The 26,131-nt window shown below is 37.6% G+C and overlaps 1 protein-coding gene and 1 long non-coding RNA gene across 2 annotated transcripts in view; one reads left to right on the forward strand and one right to left on the reverse strand.

Annotated features, from left to right (window-relative positions):
- Window positions 1-21,630, reverse strand: part of atp1a3b (ATPase Na+/K+ transporting subunit alpha 3b) — a 29,607-nt gene extending 7,977 nt beyond the window's left edge. Inside the window, exons 1-12 of the mRNA XM_048151954.1 lie at window positions 21,304-21,630; window positions 21,148-21,212; window positions 7,597-7,713; window positions 7,451-7,510; window positions 3,567-3,770; window positions 3,347-3,460; window positions 3,127-3,261; window positions 2,924-3,041; window positions 2,571-2,839; window positions 1,782-1,980; window positions 1,446-1,690; window positions 899-1,091 (exon numbers count right to left, since the gene is read on the reverse strand). Of these exons, the coding sequence (XP_048007911.1) occupies window positions 899-1,091; window positions 1,446-1,690; window positions 1,782-1,980; window positions 2,571-2,839; window positions 2,924-3,041; window positions 3,127-3,261; window positions 3,347-3,460; window positions 3,567-3,770; window positions 7,451-7,510; window positions 7,597-7,713; window positions 21,148-21,153 (1,660 nt within the window). The 5' untranslated portion in view covers window positions 21,154-21,212; window positions 21,304-21,630. The remainder of the gene's footprint in view (window positions 1-898; window positions 1,092-1,445; window positions 1,691-1,781; window positions 1,981-2,570; window positions 2,840-2,923; window positions 3,042-3,126; window positions 3,262-3,346; window positions 3,461-3,566; window positions 3,771-7,450; window positions 7,511-7,596; window positions 7,714-21,147; window positions 21,213-21,303) is intronic.
- On the forward strand, window positions 19,636-23,034 carry LOC125242932. The gene is made up of 2 exons (XR_007178944.1): window positions 19,636-19,774; window positions 21,565-23,034. It is a non-coding gene; the product is annotated as an uncharacterized LOC125242932 (long non-coding RNA).
- The last annotated feature ends 3,097 nt before the right edge of the window (window positions 23,035-26,131 follow it).

Below are 26,131 nucleotides of genomic sequence, written 5' to 3' on the forward strand. Positions count from 1 at the left end.
GCCCGTGGATACTCTGGCACCACCTCCAACGTTCTGCGACATCGCTGAGATTTCCAGAGCCAGCGATGCCGCTCAAGTCCATCAGCTCTCCGTCTGCGCCTTTGGATCCATCGGCTCTGTCTCCATCGGTCGTCACCAGGAAGTCGTTAGCAATCACAACATCTGGGCTCTTCCCTCCCTGGACTCCACTGTGGGCTGTCATCCCTGCTGTGCTCTGGGTCTGCGTATGTGGACATCATCCATCTTCGGCACCGGGGTTTCTTCATCCTCCTGTCACTATCCATCCGCCATCAACTACCACCATCCCTTCACCTGCTCCTGTCACCATCCCTTTGTCCGCCTCCACCCTCTCCTCTCCATGCCGAGACGTTGCGTCACACTCGTTCAGTTGTGTTTATTCTTACTTTCATCTTCATGGATTTTAGTTGGTTTTTATCAGTCACATGTGTTCCTTTGTTTGAGTTTTCTGCCACTCATCAGTATCCATGGACACTAATCTTCATCACAGCTGTTCATCATTTAGTTAATCACTATGTGTATTTAAATTCCTCACCTTCACTCAGTGTTTGTCTGGTCTCCTTTGAAATAGCACTTGTTTGTATCTTTCCTGTTGGATTGTTATTAAACTTAGCATTTTAACTTTATTCCTTATCATCATATTCCTCGAACCTTGCTGACAATTACATAGCCAATAACCAAATAAATAGTAAACTTAAAGAAATTTTAATAAAAAAAGAAACCACAGAGTGCTTTCAAAGCTATCAGTGTAGAAAATGAACAATGATTAATTATACAGTTTAGCAGTCATTATGCAAAATATTTGACCTACAATGCTGTGATTGACCAATCAGAATTGAGTATTCCAGAGTGCTGTGTAATGATACCATGTATTACGCACCCAGCACTCTCTCCCCAAGTCCTCCAAGCTCCAGGTAGGCATTTTGGAAGGCCTCCTTCAACTCCTCATCCATGGGCTGCTCTTTACCCTGCAGCATTATGGTGGAACAACGATCTAGGATGCGCTCTGGTGCCCCCTTCATCACCAACAGGTAGCGGTTATCGTTGGGGTCTTCTGTCTCATGGATGGACAGCTGGGGAAATATGGAAAGATGGATAAGAGGAAATTGTTGGTGGTAATGCTAGTCACTGTTTTCATATCTGGTACTCTCAGTTTTAGGGTCACATGACTAAGCTCACAATCACACCAATTATTTTATTTTTGACATGCTGCAGAGCTGCTCCAGACATTTTATTATCCACACTTGACTCAAATAAAGTGATTAAGCATTTACATTTAGCAATTTAGCAGATGATTTATAGGAACCAACAATATTTAAAATATTTTCATAAAAATGACAATATGTGCAGTACACAATGTCAAGTTTAATAGACTAGAGAAATTCACATGGCATATTTATTTTGAAAATCAACAACTGATGACAAACCTGATATTTGTTGGTAGAGTTGAATGGGATTTCGGCTACTTTCTTGTTCCTATCTCTCATCATCCTGACTGAGCCACAGGACAGCTCGATACACTTAAGCAAGGCAGACTCAGAAGCATCACCCGCCACGTCCCTCTTTAGGATGGGCAAAGTATCTTGTCCTGCCTTAAACTGAGCCCTGTTACACAGTGCTGCAATACGGGCCAGAGACACCCATGTCACGGAGCTCTTGTCGAAAGAAGCACCTGCATAGAGAAACCAACTTAGACTCTGGAGAGAAAAATCGGGAAAAGACAAAATCATCATTGATCTCTGCATAAGACGAAAGGAACAAACCAGACTGATCTTCAGTGGTATCGGCTTCATGGATCTGGTTGTCGAACCACATGTGTGCGACGGTCATTCGATTCTGGGTCAATGTTCCAGTCTTGTCCGAGCAGATAGTTGAGGTGGATCCTAGTGTCTCTACAGCTTCAAGATTCTTAACCAGGCAGTTCTTCTTAGCCATACGCTTAGCCGTCAGAGTGAGACACACCTGAGATTAAAGAGACATTAGAGAGACAATTATTCAATTACATTAAGGATTTTAAAATGTGTTTCAATTTGTTTAAATCATTCAGTTCCTTAATGGTTCCATCAACCAATTTGAGAAAGGAATATTTGGAAGAAAAAAAAAAAATATTGCCAATGATTATGAATTTATGCTGGATATAGCAAATGATGACAAAATAAATGTGTTAAGATAAATTATGTATGCTTAATTTCACATTAAGTATGTGTTTAATCGAACAAAAGGGTGTGATTAATCACGATTAAAATTTTGAATCTATTGACAGCACTATTATAAATCCATTGGGTGTTTTGATGAACTAAAAAGAACCTGAGTCATTTGCTTGGGAATCAGACTTTACTGGTTTGATTCACTAAAAAGATTTAAAAGAGTAATTTGTTCAGGAATTGTACAACCTGTTCATGCTGAATGTTTTTGATGAACAATAAAGAACAGGTTCATAAGATTCATTCATTTTGGAATCAGACTATACTGGTTGCACTGTATGTTTTTGTTTTTTGGCTCCTAACCCTTCAGAATAGTATTCAAATGCTTAGATGACTGAATGTGCTCACAGTGACAGTAGCCAGCAGACCCTCAGGCACATTAGCGACGATGATTCCGATGAGGAAAATGACAGCCTCCAGCCAGGAGTATCCCAAAATGATTGACAGAACGAAGAAAGACAGTCCCAGGAAGACAGCCACGCCTGTGATGATGTGAATGAAGTGCTCAATCTCCTTGGCGATGGGTGTTTTCCCTGTCTCCAGTCCTGAGGTCAGCGTAGCAATGCGGCCCATCACGGTGCGGTCACCAGTGCAGACCACAATACCACGAGCAGTGCCTAACAGTGAAACGGAAAAAGTCACGCTTCTGAACTTGACTATTATTTAGATAAACCAATTCAACATTGTAGTAAATCCCGCACCTTCCACACAGTTAGTGGAGAAGAAAGCGATGTTGCGGGTTTCCAGAGGGTTGTCATGAGTGCAGTCAGGTGATCTCGTCTGAGGTTCTGATTCGCCGGTGAGGGAGGAGTTATCCACCTACGTATGATGTCAAAGACACACAGTTATCCACCACAGGTTTCACAGATTCTTGACAAACGACTGAGTTTTATAAACCACGTACCTTGCAGCCATGAGAAGAGACGATTCTGAGGTCAGCTGGGATTCGGTCTCCACCTTTGACCTCCACCAGGTCGCCGCCTACCACTTCCTCAGCGTTGATCTGCATCTTCTCTCCTTCACGGATCACTAACGCTTGCTGTGGACAGAAAGAGTGTCATTTCTACTCACTGTTTCTTTGTGTTTCTGTGTCTTTTAAGTTTTGCATGGAATGTTGTCAGTACCTGTGGCACCATGTTTTTAAAGGACTCCATAATCTTGGAGCTCTTTGCCTCCTGGAAGTAGGAGAAGCAGCCAGTAATGATGACCACAGCAGACAGCACGATTCCCAGATACAACTGAGAGGAGACCAGAGAAGACGCGTTCAGTTATCATATTCATATTTAATGCAGATTCACTGAAAAGGCATATGTGGCAGGATGCTGGCGTGTGATGTATACGCACATTATCTCCAGCCGGCTCGTCTTCGGTGGCAGCCTGAATAGCATAGGCCAGGAAGCAGAGAATGGCTCCAGTCCACAGCAAGATGGAGAAACCACCGAACAGTTGACGACAGAATTTAATCCACTCGGGTGTTGTGGGTGGAGGGGTCAGAGCATTTGGCCCGTCTCGCAACAGATATTCTCTGGCCTTTGCATTAGTTAAACCCTTTTGCGGAGAGAGAAAGAGAGAAATCGTTGTCAAAATTAATCATTAGCAAAAGTTACTATTAATACACATTCGGTTTTATTTTAAGCACTCACAGTGTGAACATTATGTATGCTGTGTTCTACTAAGGGTCTGTTATACCAAAGGTTGGGGCCCAACAGTGGGCCTCAGAAGAAGACCACAAGATGACTTGGAATTATTTAAAATGAATTTTTATAACAATTTTATTTATTAAAAATATAAATAAATAAAAACCAATTCATTTTACAGAGTATGGCGCTCCCTAGTGGTCAATAATGAGATGTGCAGCACGACGGTCATTCCCCAGACCAATAATGATGTTCATAAACTTAAACTAATTTTTATGTGCTATTATATTTGTTTAATTATTTAAAAGATATAAATTAGTATTTAATAAATAAAGAAAGAAATACTTACTTTAAAAGGTATAACTTAACATTCTAAAATGTGTAAATTGACATCTTATTTCTTATTCCGTCAACAACTGTTGTTTTTATTGAAGAACATACAATTAATTAAACGTCATGAATCATCAAGTGTCATCTACTGACACTTCTAGTTTCTGTTAATTAAAAAGTTTGAAAACAAGTAGCTCTGTCATCATTACATTGATTATCTTCAGTTATTGAACAAAAATGAATCAACACCGATCTGACCTCAGCTGAACAATGTCACAATTTTCTTTTAAGAGCTGCTTTACAGCAGAACTGAACTCTGTTTGAATAACTGAATCATTATTTTCCTGTTTATCCCTGTAAAGCTGCTTTGTATGGAAGCCCGTTTCCGCCACTAAAAAAAAAACAAAAAACCCTCAACTAAAAAAAAAAAAAAAAAAGATGAATTGCGACTTTTTATCTCAGAATTCTGACTTTTTAACTCGCAATTGCGAGTTATAAAGTCAGAATTCTGAGATATAAAGTCGCAATTGCGTGATAAAAAGTCAGAATTCTGAGATATAAAGTCTCAATTGCGAGTTATAAAGTCAGAATTCTGAGATAAAAACTCGCAATTACGTGATAAAAAGTCAGAATTCTGAGATATAAAGTCGCAATTGCGAGTTATAAAGTCAGAATTCTGAGATATAAAGTCTCAATTGCGAGTTATAAAGTCAGAATTCTGAGATAAAAACTCGCAATTACGTGATAAAAAGTCAGAATTCTGAGATATAAAGTCGCAATTGCGAGTTATAAAGTCAGAATTCTGAGATATAAAGTCGCAATTGCGAGTTATAAAGTCAGAATTCTGAGATATAAAGTCGCAATTGCGAGTTATAAAGTCAGAATTCTGAGATAAAAAGTCGCAATTGCGTGATAAAAAGTCAGAATTCTGAGATATAAAGTCGCAATTGCGAGTTATAAAGTCAGAATTCTGAGATATAAAGTCTCAATTGCGAGTTATAAAGTCAGAATTCTGAGATAAAAACTCGCAATTACGTGATAAAAAGTAAGAATTCTGAGATATAAAGTCGCAATTGCGAGTTATAAAGTCAGAATTCTGAGATATAAAGTCGCAATTGCGAGTTATAAAGTCAGAATTCTGAGATATAAAGTCGCAATTGCGAGTTATAAAGTCAGAATTCTGAGATAAAAAGTCGCAATTGCGTGATAAAAGTCAGAATTCTGAGATATAAAGTCGCAATTGCGTGATAAAAAGTCCGAATTCTGACTTTTTTTCTCGCAATTAACTGATGGTCAGTATCTCTGTCTGTAACAGTGCATCCAACGATAGCCGTGCTGCCGTGAAGTATGAAGCTGTTGGTGTATAAAATGTGCCACTTCAGCTTTGTCTGATTTACAGCGCCTCCGCCACAGCTGATTCTTCTTCTTCTTATGATTATTATTACATTGTTATTATTGTGTAAAATTCATTAGTGTATCCATTCTGTTAAAAACAACTTTTATTGCCCAAATACCTCGCCTGTAATTTGCAGAATTGCATGATTCTACCCTTGAGTTGCAAAGTTAATGAAACATGATAGGTATTGGTTGTTTTAGTATTAAGCCCACTAGATGGCAGTAAAAGCTGTTTTTTCTCCTTGAAACGCTGTGTACAAGGTTACCGTGGAAACATTCTATATGCATATTCCTGCATAATGCATATGTCCGGAGACTAATCTTTATGTGTCTCCTCCAGTAAAATCAATATTTCTTTATTGGTAAATCGGCGCAAAAAATAATCCTTTATGATGTCCTCTATTTTATGTATAATAATAACAAAGCAGAAATCCTGATGGTCTATTTAATGTATAATAATAACAAAGCAGTAATCCTGATGGTCAGTCGCAATGAAAGGAAACGCAAGCAAAGTAAGAACTGTGAGAAATAACGTTTCACAGTAGTGATAAAAAGTCAGAATTCTGAGATATAAAGTCGAAATTGCGAGAAATAAAGTCAGAATTCTTACTTTTTATCACGCAATTGCGACTTTATATCACGCAATTGCGACTTTATATCTCAGAATTCTGACTTTATAACTCGCAATTGCGACTTTATATCTCAGAATTCTGACTTTATAACTCGCAATTGCGACTTTATATCTCAGAATTCTGACTTTTTATCACGCAATTGCGACTTTATATCTCAGAATTCTGACTTTTTATCACGCAATTGCGAGTTTTTATCTCAGAATTCTGACTTTTTATCACGCAATTGCGACTTTATATCTCAGAATTCTGACTTTATAACTCGCAATTGCGACTTTATATCTCAGAATTCTGACTTTTTATCACGCAATTGCGACTTTATATCTCAGAATTCTGACTTTATATCTCAGAATTCTGACTTTATAACTCGCAATTGCGACTTTATATCTCAGAATTCTGACTTTTTATCACGCAATTGCGAGTTTTTATCTCAGAATTCTGACTTTTTATCACGCAATTGCGACTTTATATCTCAGAATTCTGACTTTTAACTCGCAATTGCGACTTTATATCTCAGAATTCTGACTTTTTATCACGCAATTGCGACTTTATATCTCAGAATTCTGACTTTATATCTCAGAATTCTGACTTTATATCTCAGAATTCTGACTTTATAACTCGCAATTGCGACTTTTTATCTCAGAATTCTGACTTTTTATCACGCAATTGCGACTTTATATCTCAGAATTCTGACTTTATATCTCAGAATTCTGACTTTATATCTCAGAATTCTGACTTTATAACTCGCAATTGCGAGTTAAAAAGTCAGAATTCTGAGATAAAAAGTCGCAATTCATCTTTTTTTTTTTAGTGGCTTTTTTTAAAATTTTTTAGTTGAGGTTTTTTTTTTTTTTAGTGGCCTTTTTTTTTTTTTTTTTTTTTAGTGGCGGAAACGGGCTTCCATAGCTTTGAAACAATCCATATTGTATAAAGCGCTATATAAATAAAGGTAACTTGACTTGACTACAGCAGAAGTACCAGAGGTATCCTACATGGAATGCAAAAAGTTTGAAAATCAGTGTCTTATACAGAGTATGGTGCTCCCTAGTGGTCAATAAAGAGAAGTGCATCACAACAGTCATTCCCCAGACAAATGATGTGTTCAAGTGAGTATTTTCTGCACTATTATAATATTTTAACATCAGTTAAACACATTGGCTTTATAATTATAAAAGGTGGAATTTAGTAAAAAAGGAAACCTGTTTTTTAGCAAACACTAAATAATATACAAGTTTACCTGAACAATGTCTGTCTGGAATTTCCGGCATACTTCCTCAACTGACATCTTGTGTTCCGTCTGAAATGGAATTTAAAAAGGAACATTTAACAAAATAAAAAGGCAAAAAGATTATAAATATGCTTCTATTCTAGTGAGATTCTTACCAGGGGAACTTCTTTCTTCAGCTCATCAAGATCTTTTACTCCCTTTTTCTTCTTTGGAGAACTTTTCTCATCTTTATCTTGCGTGGTGGCCACGCGGTAGCTATCCGATCGTCCATACTAAAACAAAAATGATAGAGGAGAGAGAGAAAAATCAGTTAATTAACTAAATTATTAATTAACTAAATTAATTAACTACTATCTCATTTTAATCCATCACAGAAACAGAGTTTATTCTCTGTCTGCTGTGGTTCAGTAAAATGACAACACCACCAATGTAAGATCATAATGAAGATCATTTCAAATAATTTACCCTGAACTGACATGGATTTCGGTTTGAACACTGGTCTGGTAGATGGTGGATCATGTGACGTGACTAAACAAATGTCCCTCTTGCTCTCTTCACTGTGTGGTCACATCAAAGTGGTAAAAATAAAGCTAATTTAATTTGCTGAAAGAATACAGATCTTCCCTCCTCCTGTCATTCACATTAACAGTGTGGCATCATCACACAGAGATATGACTCTGTCATCAAAGACACTCTGATTAGTCTGTTTCAGATCACAGTGACATGAAAGTCTAAAACGTGAAGTGAAACTTGCACGCAAAGGCAGTTCAGTGAGTTCAAGAGCATCAAAACAACTTAAATCAAATTCTTTACCCTTTTTTCTTTATCTAAATGAAGTCAGAGATCAAATTTCAGACTTTCCGAGAAGTACAATATTCCAGTTCTGTTTTCCTGTAACAGGCTGATTATTTTTAACCAATTAAAAATATATAACCTCAAGATAATTATTTTGTCATGACCAGATTTTGACCTTTCAGTGTACTATCATTATTTATTTCCTTCTGTAAATCCTCTGTTTCTATTGGCTGCTTGTGTAATCCTATCACACTGGAAGATTGCAGCACAGAATTAACCCAGCGAACCCTGCGAAACTCTTAGATGGTGCTATTTTAGTGGGACACTCGTCATTAAAGCAGGAAACTGTGTATCATCTGCCACACAGGCTGATCAATACTGAGCTTCCAGATCAAACAACATGCCTTCCTCCAGGGAATAAAGAACTATTCTTGTAGCACTGTCGATATGTGAAGAGTGAATTCCCTTCCAGGCAAGACCCTGTGTAACAGGAACGCTCACATAATGTTCTGGATGAGTAGAGCCCCCTGCTGGTCAATGTATGAAAAGAACAAGGCCAATTCATTAAAGGGTTAGTTCACCCAAAAATTAAAATTCTGTTCCACACCCGTAAGAACTTCATTAATCTTCGGAACACAAATTAAGATATTTTAGTTGAAATCCGATGGCTCCGTGAGGAACGAAGGTCTTACGGGTGTGTAAACGGCATGAGAGTAAGTAATGAAAACTGACTTAAGAAAATTTACCGGCCAAAAATATTTTTTTAAAAACAGGCAGTTATGACACTAAAATTTGTCCTTTGTTGTTTGGTTAACATTAAAAATGCAGACAGTAGCAGGACAATTAGGATGCTGTCACTTTAAGACCGAATGCATTCACATAACCGACTATGTTTACTAGGATACTCGCTGTGACAGGCGTTTTTTACATAATTTTGAGTGAATTTGTCCACTGAAGTGCAAGAAGGCATGAAAGAGAGCTCAACTTCGTGCACTGTCTGAGAGACGCGCCTTTCAGGTCACACGCTTCGATGTTGAACTTCCCTCACAGCGCGTGAGTAACAAATTCCCTTTTGCATGTTCCAGCGCTTTAACATTTACATTGGAAAGCCTGAAACTTTCGTGATGATGAAGCACTGACCGGTCAACTGTACAGAGCGTAGTTCACGTTTGTTCACGTTCATTTTGACACAACATTGCATTGTTAAAATTCAAAAAATTGTTACCGGCCAATTGGCGACTGACAGCGTTTCATTCACTCGCCAACACTGATTTTTACTCGTATTTGGGGCTTGTCGAGTGTTAATTTTAGACCCTCCCTCTCTCTCTCTCTCTCTCTCTCTCTATATATATATATATATATATATTGCAATATAATATAACATAATATATATAATTATTGCAATAAAAATTGTATTTTAGACAAAAATGTTTACTAATATTTTTATTGTATATATTTTGTTCTGTAAAGAAAAATGTTTAATAAAATATATGAATACTTTTATAAGTATTAATATACTTAATATATAATAATAATGATAATTTATTATAACTCATAAATATATAACATTAATTTGTTTTTACCTTATTTCTTACCTTATTTTACATAGTATATAAATGTACCTAATAAATAAATTTTATAAAAAATAAAACAATTTTTAACTATATATTTATATTACCATTAATCCAACATTTTATTTATTTTTATTCAATATTTATTTATTCAAAAAATTATTATTTTTTCATTTTTGTTTTGCCAAAATATTGCCAGGGAAATACCAAAAATTCAGGACAATCAGAATCTATCCTTACTCTTGAGTTTTACGTACTTAGTGTCTTAAGAGCAATCCGAACCAGACCTGTCTCTTTTCAATTTGCAAATTCAAGCAGTGACTTAAAACACCGCCAAAACAAAGCACGAAATTTGACTGAGGTTTTTATCTTAATTTTTATGGTCAGCTGATATGCCTGGTTTAGACCGAAAGGCGCAGACTCACGCATGCAGCCAGGTGATACCTATTAAAAAAGAATGAGGACGTGACAGAAGAAGATGGATAGATAAAGAGGAGAAACAGAACAGGGGACAGATGGAAAGAGAGAGGAGCATGCGGGGGTGGGGACTGACAGAAAGCTGGCGGACTAAGAGAGATATCCAAAGAGATAGAGATTACCAGAGAGAAAAAGGAATATTTGCCACTTCCTGTGGGGTAATTAGATATTGACCTGCTGCTCTCTCAGTGTGAGAGCTTGTCGCCATCAGCGGCTGCACTTAATGTCTGATGACGCTCAGCATGACACCACCTGCCCAAAACCAACCGGACACACACACACACGTGCACGGTGACCTTCTAACCAGCCTGCACAGCACACACAACAGCGCCACAGATCCTGTGACAAAAGCGAGTGTGTGTGTGGTAGATGACACCACTAAATAATTAAGTGAATAGAAAGTGAGGATCACCCCTATCAGCTCACACTGATCCTACAGATGAAACATCTCGTCACTATATAAGCGCATCTATATTAGGTTTTTGTTTTCTGAATTTGGCTTCGTAATATTGGCTAAAAGTGTGAAAGCTGATGACACACACATGGAAACACTGCAAACGTCATCTTTCATTACTAGAAAATTGAAAACAGCTGAATACACACACAAAGAACAAAAGGAACGATGAGAGAAATGAGAGTTGGAAAAACCAGAATGAGAGTGATGGACAGAGGAAAACAGATTAAAAATCCAAAAAAAAACAACAACAAACAAACAGAAAAATAGTGTATACAATATAATATGTTATACTTTTATGTTTTTATGGTAGGTGTGTATTTTTTTATGTGTGTGTACCTAGTATTCCCTAAATTATGGGGACCAAATGTCCCCAAAAGGATAGTAATACCTGTAATTTTTGACCCTTTTTTTTGTCCCCATGAGGAAAACTGCTTATAAATCATATAAAATGAATTTTTTTGAAAATGTAAAAATGCAGAATGTTTTCTCTGATGGGTAGGGTTAGGGTTAGGGGATAGAATATACAGTTTGTGGAGTATAAAAATCATTATGTCTATAAAAATTCCCCATAAAACATGAAAACCCAACGTGTGTGTGTGTGTGTGTGTGTGTGTGTGTGTGCGTGCATGCGCAATGTACATCTGCAATGATACCTGCACTGCGGCATAAGAACAGAGAGGAAACAGGAGAAGAGCGCTCTCGTTCTCTCACAGACAAGCCTGATGCAATTTTGAAAAAATATCAGATTAATATTTACTTTGAGTAAAGCTCATGTTGAGAGATTCACTGTCGGACAACAGAGTCTGAGAAAATGAGGAAGATCAGGGTCCAAAACTAACTTTTTGCCACACCTGCTAATGGAAGATGCACTGCAAAAATAATACAAAAAAAGTCTTAAAATGTTGTTTATAATAAATGTTGTAACTTTCCACTGAGATAAATGTTGTTAGAAGATGTGCAAGTTACTTCATCTTAGAATTTGAATCGTTCATGAAAACCCTTTAATCTGGAAGTTATTTTTTATTGAATAGGCTACATTTAAGTGATTTAAATTACAGTATGGTTTACAGGAGAAGTCTTAGGTGTGTGTCAAGCGGTAACAGTGGTTATCTAATTCCTGATGAGATATAATTGTGCTCTTGTGGTAACGTTACTGACTGCGTGTTCCTTGTGGAGAAAAACATACAGTCCTGCTCTGAGAGAGAACCAGAGCCGATGGGCTGGAATTACATGCCAGCACACTGACGTTTCTACTGACTGAGTCAGAACACACACACACAGTCTCTGGTGCTGAGGTCTGTCCTCTGAACTCTTGTCACAAATTATTGATGCTCTTGAAACTGAAGGACTTATTCAGTCTGCATGTGTGCATCACATTCTAAAGAGAAAGACACACAAAGAAGAAAAGTGTGTGGTTGTTGAGCCCAGGGACTTATATGTCCTACATAAGTTTGGACCGAGCGACTGAGATAGACTTTGCAAAAGAGAGAAAACACAAAATTATAAAAGGTTTTGAGTGGAGTACAAACACTTTTTTTTCTTTTCATATTTTCTATTGTTGCAGGTGATTTTTATAAATTAATTGGGACATTCTCATTCTAGACTAGTATTCTCAAGAAGGGAGCCGGGGGCTAGCAGGGAGCCTCAACAAACTTCCAAAGGGGCCTTAAGATGACTCAATTAATTAAAATAAGACAAAACAAGCATTAAAATAAGAAACTAAAACAACTCAGAAAATCAGGATATTTCTTGCTATTTGGTTAGTTTTCATAATGGATATAAATCTTTGTAGTTATGCTAAGCTCTAAAATATTATATGGGGTAATAATTGTGAGTGGGGGGCCTTTAAATAAGTATTGTTGGACAATGGGGGGGCTTGAAGTCAAAAAGGTTGAGATCCATTTATTCTATATAGAACCTGATTGGGCCAAAATCTCTGCAGTGCAGGATGAGTCATCAATATTTTTGGTCCATTTTTCTAGAGGAGAAGGACTGCAAATTTTAAATTTGTTTATCTGATAAAAGTTAATTTTGCCAAGTACAATAGTATAAGATACTGGCCTCAATGCTAATGAACATGGACTAAAACAGTGGTTCTCAATCAGGGGGCCAATGCCACAGGGGGTCTCAGCAAACTTCCAAGGGGGCTTAAAATGACTCAAAATTAGACAATACAATAAAACTAGTAAATCAAGATATTTCTCTTAATTTACTCTAAAATATGTTAAATTGTAATTAAAAAAAAGAGAAGCACTGGAGTAAAAGAGACAAAAATTAAGAATCTCTCCAGGCAACTTTTTTCAGACCAACTCAGCAAATATCAAAACTGTCTTAAAACAGGGAGTCATTTTAGTCATTTTAGTTTTTTTTGTAAAAAGCCACTTGTTCCTCACTGAGTTTGACTTTGTGATGATGTCAATGTAAGCTAGTCTGCAAATAAGCAAAGCAAACCTTCCCTTTAGGAAGAGCAAATCTCTGCTACAGTTTGCCAGGGGACTGCAGCCTTCATGAATGTGTTTATAGAAGTGTGAAAAGCACACTGATTCTCCAGGGTCTGTGTGTCATCTTGTCCTTAAAAGCTTTTATGTTCTTATAATACTGCACACATGTATACTTTTACACAAATTCCTTAAAGGGATAGTTCACCAAAAATGTTGCTCTATCCTCTGCGCTTGCACGTTCGTAATTAAGTAATGCGGCGGGTCAGAGGTTACTCTTCCACCGCAAATTGATGCCGTATGGCCATCTGCCAGAAGCCAGATATTATAGTTAATGAAGTTCTAAATATTTATATTTTTTTAATAAAAACCCCCTGGAGCCGTGTGGAGTACTTTTACAATGGATGGATGCACTTTTTTTTTTTGCTTCAAAATCGGGCCCCCCATTCACTGCCATTATAAAGACTGTAAGAGCATGGATAATTTTAAATATATCTTGGATTGTGTTAATTTGAAAGACGATATTCATATACACCTAAGATGGCTTGAGAGTCCAAAGAACTGTAGTAGAAACAACTTTGGTGGTCTAGCAATGGTTAAAGCTTGTACTTTTATCTTGAGAGGATGTTCTGGACCAGAGGGAATCCCTGCCAGATCTTGTCTTCTCTGACCAGCTATTAGTACTGATGAATATCTCCAGGCAGCACAGTGCCAGCTGTACAAAAAGCATTTAAACCACTGTAATGGCAGCAGACACATCAATACTGCCCTTAGAGGACTGTTCGGTGTATGATATATTACTATGAGTGCCTCAATTATTTTTACACATGTCGATACATCCAGAAAAAAGACTTTTTGATCTGGCACGAGGGTGTATTTGTGTGCAGGACTCTGGGGTGACTGACCTTAAAAGTGTGAGTCATGAAGTGCTTGTTCAAGAGCAGATAACACTGAACACTTCATCCAGTATGTGATTGAATGAGTGTGCGTGTAAGTGACCTTGCTGTACCATCTGTTATGCCATGAGATGTAGACCAGGCTAGGTCTGGGCCTCAAAGTACAGATTAAATAATCTGATTACGGCACACTAGGATTAGCTCCCTCTGAATCGCCTCCATCACAAAGAGCCAGGCGGAGTTTACTGAAGCAATACCAGAATCTTTGTACTTACAAATCAGAACTGAGGAAGTTAAACTAATTTATATGATAATTAAATTATATGGTAATGAATTATTTATTGTATATGGAATGTTGGTTGTTATTGTATATGTTTAATGTCTTCTTTATGTGTACACAAATTTATGTCTGACAAATTTTCGACTCTTTATACCAGTGGTTCTCAACCAGGGGGCCAAGGCAAGATGGCTTAGAATGATTTAAAATAAGACAAAAAATGTGACACTGGAGCACAAATCCAGTCATAAGTCGCACGGGTATATTTATAGCAATAGCCAACAATACATTTTATGGGTCAAAATGATCGATTTTTCTCATTAGGATATTAAGTAAAGATCATGTTCCATGAAGATATTTTGTAAATTCCCTACCATAAATATATCAAAAATATATTTTTGTGAGTGGATATGCATTGCTAAGGACTTCATTTGGACAACTTTAAAGGTGATTTTCTCAATATTTAGATTTTTTGCACCCTCACACTCTAAAAAATGCTGGGTTAAAAGCAACCCAAGTTGGGTTAAATATGGACAAACCCAGCAGGTTGGGTTAAAGGGCACCTATTATGCCCTCTTTCACAAGATGTAATATAAGTCTCTGGTCTGGTCAAGTTTCAGCTTAAAATACCCCACAAATTTTGCCCCTATTTGGGGGTGAGCAAAAACATGCCTTTACTATATTACTCCACTATATTTACTATATTAATCCAAATTTGGTTGAAAAAAATGGCTGGGTGAAAACAACCCAATCTCTGGGTTTGTCCATATTTAACCCAGCATTTTTTAGAGTGCAGATTCCAGATTTCTTTCCAGATTCCAGTTGTATCTCGCTCAAATATTGTCCTATCCTAACAAACCATACTGGAAAGCTTATTTATGATGTATACATCTCAATTAAAAAAAATTGACCCTTATGACTGGTTTTGTGGTCCATGGTCACAAATGAAGCTGTAAGATGACATCATATTTCTTATTTTAATTTGATCCCTCATCAACTGTTAATTTCAGGGTCTTGGTAAAAAAAAAAAGAGTAAAAAGTCAAGATGTTTTTTTTTTTTTAATTAATGTAATTTTTTTCTAGTTATGTCAAGCTCTATAATATTTTATCAGTAAAACAAGTTAAAAATTAATTGAAAACTTTTGGAATTATGGAATTTAATTATTTATAATTATTTTATTTAATTATTTTAATATATTGCCCCTCCTTGTTTCTGTAAATAAAAAAGTTTCTATTGCTTTGTCATTATAGCAGAAGTACCATTAATATCTTGGAGGACATCTGAATACTGTTTTTGACGATAAGGGCCCTTGGAGCCAAAACTTTGAGAATCACTCATTTAGGCCAATGGGAAAATGAAGAAACCTCCTTAATCAATTAAGAAAAATTAGATTAAATAATTCCAATAATGAGAAAATTTGATTCATATACCCAGAATAGTCATGTAACCCCTGCACAGCTCAACCAACACACACATTTAAAGAAAAGAAAAGAAAGAAAAGAAAAAAAGAAAAGAAAAAGAAAAAAAGAGAGAGAGGGGGGGGGCTTGTTGTTGCAATATAATTTCATTTGTTAGGCGCTTTCTAAAATTAACTTTAAACAAAAATCTATAATCCTCCTTGTTAAAGTATACCCTCTATATCCCCTCCTGTTCTTCTCTATCCATTATTCTATCCTCCCATCTGTCTATATACTTCATCCACTGAGCCAAGCAGCTTTGCCAGAGTGTGGGGCATCTGTGTGCATGTTCTTGATTGGAACAATGAATCACTGCCCAAATTACAATCACAGCAGGACACACAGATTCTTTACGTCTCAAAGGGGTTGTCTGAGGATTCCTTTCTTTATTCTGTCTCCACACAGACATGCTGTACACAGTTTCTCTTCTCCTCAGCACTTAAGTCACAATCTCTCTGGCGCCTGACACCGATTGTTCATTACAGCTCTAGTTAAAGAAGAGCTGATGGTCAGAATTCCTTCCATCAGAATGGACGGTTCTTTCTCTGCTCCTCCACCAACAAAGGATTACATTAATAAATGATGGTGTGGTGTGGATGTGGAACCTGAACCAGGCCCTCCACGCATGTCCCCACCGGTGGAGCGGCATCACAGCAGCTCTGACCTGAGGGGGCAGTTACGCTACATCAACACTGAGGAAAGACGAGGAGAGGGTAATCTGACCTTGAGTATCCGCTCCACTCACAGACATCCCTTGGACAGAATGTGATAATGAGAACTAACAGATCCAATCCAGCCCATTTAAAGCTGAGGTCTGTCATTTTATGCATAGACAGCCACTTTTAAGCTGACATAAAACTGTAAAGAAAGTGCAGAAATTACACACTTCACCTTTCAACTCCTACAACAACAAATCCTTCATACCCCTAAATATGGTCCAGTAACAGTGATCCATTGACGTATAAGTTACTATGTAAAACAGAGAGTCAATTAGCTAAAAAGCTTCTGTCATATAAATAATAGAGTCATATATCAGTACAAAAGAAGCTATGAAATGCTCTATTTATTGACAATGTGCTCAATACAAGGTGAAACATGAATGGATTCGGATGTTATACAGGATGTAGAAGGCATACACAGATTAATAACAGTATTAATTCATTAAATGCATTATTAAATTTAGAACAATTATTGTCTTGAGAGGTAAATGATAAATGAATGACTTCATAAATACATAAATTACATAAATCACTTATAATGACTTTATATTTTTTTTTTTTTTGTGAAATTGTATTCATCATTTCATTCCATTATAATCATTCACTGTTTCTACATCCTGAAACCAAATTCATCCCTATCAAAGCAATACCAGTAAGATCCTAAACATAAATGCAACTCTATCCTATAACAAGCAAATCCAATAAGAGACTGATTTGACCTTTTCTCTGATCTTATTAAATCATGCACTTCATTATGACCTTAAAATTAGTTGTGTTTCCTCTGCAGGAACTTTCCACAGGAACTAGGGACTGTGGTACTCGGTGTGTGTTGACCGCAGGGACCAGGGTCTAAATGAAGTTCCAGGTAAAAATTCCCCCCTCAGAAAGTCCCTGCTCACGAGATGTGCTTTCGGTGGTGGGATTTGGGTGCTGAAAATGCTGATTGTTTGAATTCACGCTGCATTTTGATTGGTTGACTTCACACAGCATTTTATTTCAATCACCATTTTTAAAAGTCTGTTGCAGTGCATGCAGTAAGAGTTGTTTGCTATTCGAATCAACAATGTAGTTTAAAAAAAACGACCGATGGACCAACAACGAGGTTCAGGCTTTATTGAGCTTATATGCAGAGGATGAAATCCAGCAGGAACTGGAAAGTTGCACGCAGTCCTATGTCACTGGACTAATCTTCACGGTACTTTATGCCGAGTTGAAAATGCATGATTTTAGGCCCGATTTTCACTTGCTGACAGATTTTGCGAAATCGCTGTCAAATGCCTAAAATCTGAGGCAATTTGGTGCTCGTTAACGCGAGTGACAATCGCGTGAGATAAACCATGAGCGATTTGGCATGCTAAATATCTGAACCTGTCTGCGATTCAAAATCCTGCTGTGTGAAATGTGTTCTGACTGAAAATGACATTGGCGAGATACAGGGCACGAGAAGTTCGGGGAGGAGTTATAGACCCACGTCTCCCCAACCATTTTCTCCTCCATAATATTTAGCGCACAGACAATTTGGATAATAAGCTTCTTGCGGGCTAAAATTTTAATAACAATTCAAGTCTTGCGCGAGAACTGCGGCCTCACGTGTGACCTTGCGTTATTTCTTTATCACTTCTCTCGTGTTTGGTTGTGAAACGTAGTTTGTGGACGAGACAGAGTTGTCGGCAATTCTTTCTTAAGTCATGCAATGTATAACCCCCTGTCGCCGATCCATTGTGCAATGTGCACACAGCAGTAGCTGAATGCTACCCAGATAGTCATGCAGTGTGAAAAGAACAGTGATCTGACAACTGAAAATTGTGAGTGTGAATGCAGACAGCAACATGTCTGGGGGGAAAAAGGTTCCTGGCACAAATTGTTCCGGGTAATTTCGGTGGAAACGTGACTATTGACTGATTCCACATCATGGACACCTCTGTGTCCTCATCCTTGGTCACTCGTTGTCTATACCATCTGTACCCAGGTAACCCAGCCCACTCACATTCTGGTAACACAAGCTCAGCCAGGCTAATTACATGTAACAGGATCTGTGTTCCTCCCCCTCCTCCCAGCTACACCGTCCTGCTGCAGTACACCCCTCCCCTCCCCATTCCCTTCCTCCCCTCCCACAGACACTCACCTGCAGTGTATAGGCTACACTATGTACTGGTGCATCTAATGTACACTGGAATGTCACCAGTTGTTCTCCTAATCTCTCTCTTTCTTAGGTTAATGAAATAATATTTAAATTGTTTACATTGGCAGTAACTAATAATCATTATAGACACACTAATGAAAATTTTAAAACCAAATTACATGCATACAAGCTGATTAATATTTAATAGAGTAAGCTGTGTGCACATTCTTCTTAGTGTTTGTGTCCCTCTAGTTGCTCTTTCCAAAATAGCAAGAAACTAAACTTAACTATTTATTAGGTAAATGATTGATTTGCCAATTAAATAAATAAATAATATATATTTAAACACATTTATTTTGTAATAAATAATTATAATGTTTTGTAATGTGATTGTGGATTGTTCTGGTGGTGAAGTTACAGTTCATTTCACCCACTACTTAACCACCGTCATGTTGCTCCATAGCCTTATATTTGTGTGTATGTATATATATATATATATATATATATATATATATATATATTTTTTTTTTATTTTTTTTTATATATATATATATATATATATATATATATATAATAAATATAATATATAATATTATATATACATATTTTTTTTTTTTATTATTATTAATTAATTAATTTATTTATTTATTTTGTGGGGGGTTATAAGAAAAAATGTGAGGGACTGACAAAGTCTGCTTATATATATAATTTTTATTATATAAAATTATAGGCTGAGAATGATGAATCCACATGAGGATCTGATGACAAAATTTCAATTTTTGTATGAACTGTCCCTTTAAGAGCACATTTGAACTCCACTAAAACATGATCCCAATGAATGCTACTTCATTAAATCTATTCGCTTTCCGTATCCGCATCTCGTGCCTATCACAGGCCAGTACCGGGAATTTCCACTCGCGTGGCTCCGCCTCGTGTTTGACGCAGAAAGCGGCCTATAGGGAATGAAACAGCTGGGATGCTGATGGTGGTGCATCGCCTCGAGCATCACTGCGACAGCAACCGGCACGGCACGCAGCAGCGCCGTTAAACAAACCGCTGACAAGCTTAAAGAAAACTGCGCGGAAGTCGCCAGTATGTGTTACCTTCCATCACATTTAAGCAGGTAAACTCACACACAAGCGCTCGGATTGATCCATGACTGGACAAAACTGTCTGCGTAATCATTTCTGCCCTGCTCTTACGCCGCTAAGTCATCAGTCTTGACGCATTCGCCGCAGCGCGTCTGTGAACATTCAGTTCTGCGATGTTGCTAAGGGATCTTTTCTGCATTGACAGCTTTAGCCGATCTCTCAGTGTCCCTGGCAACGGCTATAAACTACGCACATCATCTGCTCAACACCGGCATTCTCACTGCGCACTTCTGTGTGCTACGCACTTGCTAACTCTCCACGTCATTCCGCATATAACATGATAAAGCCACGCTGATGAGGCAGATTGCGCAACTCAGTCTGACATTCCTTTCACCCCAACGCAGTTACAAACTGTAGGCTAGCCGCAATTCAAATTCGACCTTTCGAGACATTCTTCAGAACCGAATCTATTAAATCTGCCCTGTCAGTGATTACCCCGCGCGAGGTTATGTCACAGATGCAGGAAATAAGCCGGTTTTAGTACAGATTCCCGGTAACCGCATTATGACGCATGTGGACTTCAGCGATGGACCGGCTCTGAGGTGTGTGTGACTGTGCGTGTTTGGACACCAGACACTTTAAAACACTCAGCAATGCCGGTCGTGTCCATAAAGATGACCAAAACGCACATTCAGAACATCCGGATTAACTGTTCCGAGCAGGAGGCGCGCGCTGCGGTCAGTAAGTACACAGGGAAGGATATAGCTAAAGGGGGTGCTGGAGGGGGGACCACCCCACAGATGCACTCAAACAGTCCTAAAACATGTAAAAAAAAACCAACAGCCTGACATACAACTTTTGAGCGTAAATAAGTAGAGACAGACTCCACAGAATCATGAGGCAAAGACAGCCGCGCTGAGTTTGAATGTAACTGCGCAGCGTTGCCCTTTAGAAAGTCTCTGACTAGCATAACCCGATTAGACTGGCTCGTGAAGGTTAAAATAACCGTCCAGATATTATCATTCAGACAACACCGACAAGCTTTCAATTAGGATAACAGCTAAAAACGTTATCTGCGTATCCGCTATGACGACAGCATTGTGAAAGTTTATAAACGCAGTTCCGTTTTATCTGCTGCTGACCATTCATGTGGGCTTATAACAATTTCACAATTATAGGGTGTAATTCATAACGTGCGATTACAGAACGTCCTGTCCCATCAGTGTCGCAGTCCAGAAATCCGCATATAAGTCAATGTCATTCTGTCACTTTATGTCTGACAGCGAAGGACATGACGCTGCATTTTACAGGATTTAAAGTTTGTATAATGAAGTTTAAATTCATAGGGAAAATGTTTTTAATCCTCTTCTGTTTGCTGTGATGCAGTAAAAGAGAGATGTCTTACCCCCATGATTGCGCAGTCAGTCCGTCCTCTTCAGGTAATATGAGAGTGATGGAGAGAGTGACAGCCTTTTACGAAGAGAGAATGTCAGTCATCAAAAAGGATCTTAAGAAAGACGAATAATTATACTTGGTTTAAAACTTTGTTTCAGAGCTTTACCTTGGCTGAGGCACCTAAAGCGCGTATTCTTTCACGTCAAGGTATAAAATAAGTTACTCGTTGCAGCATTTAAGTTAAACGAACCTGCACAACTTTGTAAATATTAAATGCAAACAAACTAAATGGTCAAATGAAATTCGACGGCGAGGTCATTTCGCGGGGATGCCGGTCTCGTGCGCTGCTCTTGGTAGTTGCGATAAAAGCCGGCAAAACTAAGAAGCCGCACTGCAGCCTGTTTTATGATCTGATGTCCCTCCGCAGTACTGCCAGCTGGAAAGAAGCCACTCCGCCTACCACTCCGCCTGGAAAGAAGCGCCGGTGGATGTGAGAGATGCGCTTATCCAACTGACCGACCTCATACACGAGCACCTCACGAGAACCGCCCACATTTACGCTCTCAGCCAATAGACGCACGCACGCCCTAATATCGACGTATCATCGGTCCAATCAACACGCAGGCAGCAGGTACAAGTCGCCAATCGGATACGGGCAAAGCTCCTCCTGCGGCAATGCAGAATTCCAAAGTCGCACAGCATCACCGTGTGCTCTGAGAAAATCTTGATATAATGGACTAACCATAAGCTAAGTCATAGTCGGTGTGATTGCATGATTAATGTTTTGTTAACGTGTTTGGTATATTGTTTCTCTCAGTGTTTTTTTTTACATGTATTAAATGTGTTGTCAGAGAAAACGAACACAGCTGCAGTTCTGGTTGACACTGCAGCAGGCCTTAAGCATCTGAAGCAGTAGGCCTTAAATATATATATATATATACACTATTTTTGGTAACACTTTACAATAAGGTTCATTAGTTAATGAGTTAGTTAACTAACATGAATTCACCATGAACAACATATTTGTTACTGCATAATCTTCATTAATGTTAGTTAATGAAAATACAGTTGTTCATTGTTTGTTCATGTTAGTTCACAGTGCATTAACAAATGTTAACAAGATTTTAATAATATATTAGTAAATGTTGAAATTAACATTAACAAAGATTAAGAAACGCTGTATAAGAGCAGTTCATTATTAGTTCATGTTAACTAATGAACCTTATTGTAAAGTGTTGCCAATCTTTTTTGCAGTTATCAGATTTATTTTAATGCACCAGTTTTGGTCTCTTCATTATGTGTGGTTTATGTCTGTGTTGTATGTGAATCTTTTATTTCCGCACTGGAATAATGAAAGGATATTGTAGCTTCTTTAAATAAGAATCTTGTTTCCTTTACTCTCTTGTACCAAACATCTTAGTTAAGTTCATTTAACTTTGTAAATCTGAATTATTGTTACTTTAATGCTATTAGATGTTCCTAGAATACTTAGTACAGTATCATGAAAAGGATACTACAGGAATAGCTTCATACTGCATTACAGTATTGGAACAGAACAGGTGACTGCACGCAATATGTCAAAGTTCATTAGAAAGAGAGGGAGATGGAGAGAAAGAGGGATATTAAAAGTGTGACCTTAAGCTCAGTGACCCTAGAAAGGTCAAGCTTAAAACATAAATACATTCTGTCACCTTAAAATAATACAGAATTGAGTATTCATGTTTCTTAGAAAGAACATGAATAACACAAATTCATATGTTTATGAATAGTACAATTTGTATGTATAATCAGACCCACCATCTACATACACCTCTAGTAATTACCTGTGTTCATGACCTAGACTACCAGTGTAGTAACCTACTCTAAAGATGCATGCACCTCTTTACAATAACTCCATGTCAACCACAAAAAAAGAAAAGAATCCTCTCATTTAAATACATTTAGCTTCATTTTCTCTGAATACATGCACTAGCACACACATCTAGGGCCAGTGGGTTGATTTGCAATGGAAAGTAGTGATTCTATAATATACAGGGAAGACACATTGTACTGTTTTTGATCTTTGGCAAACTTGGCTACGGCACACATATTTGCACAAGAAGAAACCTGTAAATCAGTGTTTATGTATGTAAGGACTATTGCAATGACTGGTATTTTGCTTGATCTTGTCTTTCCAAATGCAGTAGTAGTTACTAAATTGCTTTTGGCCACATTTGATACAGTGTCTATAGTTTAATCAACTATGTACCACAGTTAAAGCCCCTGGAAGCCCCAGTATTGTCTGTGGCATATTGCTAATAAAGTTTTTTCTGAATTTTTAAAAAACCAAAATGGCTGACACCATGTATGCTCTATCCTTCTTTAACCTTTGGCAGCATCCCCCCCCCCACCCCCCTCGCTGCAGAGAGAAGTAGAAGGGGGGAAAAAATCTCCATCTCCATGGCAACAGCGGTCAGGTGATTTTATCTCTTAGTCATTATGCTGACTCATAAAATGGGGGATCGAAGAAGAGAGGCAGACAGTCAAAGAAACCCTCATTTTAATCTGTGACAGTTACATCACCACGCGTGAGAACATCGCTGCTAATTCGCTGCACGTGTGTGTGAGAACTGGATCCCTCATAATCTGCTACACTACTTAATCTCTGATGCGACCAGTACAGTCAGAAGAGAGAAAAGGAATTAACGTTGACGAGAATAAGTACCCACAAAGAGGGGAATGATGGGGATCACAACAAAAGGAGTTAAATTGTGCAAGTAAAGTCAGTGTACCAGAAGTGCAAATGATTATAGTAAATTAAGTGTAAGCAGTAAGCGTAGAATCAAATATATTATTATATAAATAATTTATATAAATTGATATGCTACCAATTTTAAAAATATTAAATATATAATTAAATTATTTTATATATATTAAGAATTCAATTATATATAGTACTAATTTATAAACAGTACTACTATATGATGGAATTTATAAAATATATACACTACCGTTCAAATGTTTGGAGTCAGAAATAAATCATTTTATTTAGCAAGGATGCATTAAATAATATTAAAAAAAATTCTATTCATCAAAGAATCCTGAAAAAATGTGTCACGATTTCCACAAAAATATTAAGCAGCACAAAACCTTTTTCAACGCTGATAATAAGAAAAGTTTCTTGAGCACAAAATCATCATATATGAATGATTTCTGAATGATCATGTGACACTGAAGACTGGAATAATGGTGCTAAAAATAATTTACATTTGTAAATACATTAAAATAGAAAACAGTTATTTTAAATTTCACTTCACAATATGACTTTATTACTGCTTTCTTATGAAATAAGTGCAGCCCTGGTGAAATTTTTGCATGGGAGTAAAAATATACAGTATATATATTTACTGATCAGATCAGGAGTGTTAATCTAATCGCTCACATTTGAGTCTAGTCTAAACTAGGTCAGAACGCTCAGAATAGGTGACACTCTGTCAAAGACACGAACAGTGAATCTAAAAGGAGCAAGGAAGTTCCCCAAATCAGTTTCTTTGTTCTTAAACTGAAAATAGGAAGGATGTGTGAGTATATCTGGGTGCAGCAGCTGGTATTCTGAGCCAATTAATCATATGAACATGGTTTTGTGCTGTGTGTCAGAGAACAGAACATTCTCTCCCAGGAGCGATGTGCTTTTTTACCAGGGCGCATCTTAAGTAATTGCACAGCTCAGATGCCGTGATGGTATGACTGCTGACTCTGCAGTCTGTCATGATGCTGCGGGAGCGTGAGGTTACAGTACTTGATTCAGAATGTCATCTGCTTACCGGGGGCACTTTTGCTTTAAGAGCCCGATAGCCAATCAGAAGGCCAAACAGTAAGAGTAGGGTGTCCTTGGAAACGACCTTGCGGGGTTGAGAGTTGTAACTGGGTGAGGAAACAACCTCAGTAAAGGTCACAGCAGGGGAATCAAAGCTGTATGTCAGTTCACAGAAATGTGAAATGATTTAGAGATAAAGAATGAGAGATACAGAGATGAACGAGGAGACGGTTGGAGTATTACGTGCACAGAGGTCTCTGCTACACACACACAAACGTCATCCCCTCCAGATTAAAGTGACCGCAAACCATGTGTCCTCGTTGCATAACGACTTCCCTGAAAGGAGTGGAGAACAAGATAGGAATAGACCAGGATTAAGGAGAGGAGGACAGCCATGAAAGAGGGGGAAAGAGAAGAAAAAAAAGAGAGGCTGGGGGGATGAGAGAGGTTTTGGGCCAAGGGTTTTAAAACAAGGAATCAAGTTCAGATTAAATGTAGCACTGTGTGTTTCTTTTATGTCAGTCTTTCATGACTCCAAATCCTCAAGGCCTTTGAGCTGACAAAAACTCCTTATATGTTCTGTGCCATATAAAGAGTTTAGTTAGATGTATCAGTCTAATATTAAACTATTTGTCTATCATAAAAAAAAGATGTACTTTTCTGTATAGGGAACACTGTAACACTAGATGTAACAACTTTGAATATTTCTCAGGATGTGCATTAAGTCACTTTTTGTATACAGTACATCCGGAAAGTATTCACAGTGCTTCACTTTTTCCATATTTTGTTATGTTACAGCCTTATTCCCAGAGAGATTAAATTAATTATTTTCCTCAAAATTCTACAAACAATACCCCATAATGACAACGTGAAAGAAGTTTGTTTGAAATCTTTGCCAATTTATTAAAAATAAAAAAACAAAAATTACATGTACATAAGTATTCACAGCCTTTGCTCAATACTTTGTTGAAGCACCTTTGGCACCAATTACAGCCTCAAGTCTTTTTGAGTATGATGCTACAAGCTTGGCACACCTATTTTTGGGCAGTTTCTTCCATTCTTCTTTGCAGGACCTCTCAAGTTCCATCAGGTTGGATGGGGAGCGTCAGTGCACAGCCATTTTCAGATCTCTCCAGAGATGTTAAATCGGGTTCAAGTCTGGCTCTGGCTGGGCCACTCAAGGACATTCACAGAGTTG

This window comes from Megalobrama amblycephala, linkage group LG13 (assembly GCF_018812025.1).
Source record: "Megalobrama amblycephala isolate DHTTF-2021 linkage group LG13, ASM1881202v1, whole genome shotgun sequence".
NCBI classification, from domain to species: Eukaryota; Metazoa; Chordata; class Actinopteri; order Cypriniformes; family Xenocyprididae; genus Megalobrama; species Megalobrama amblycephala.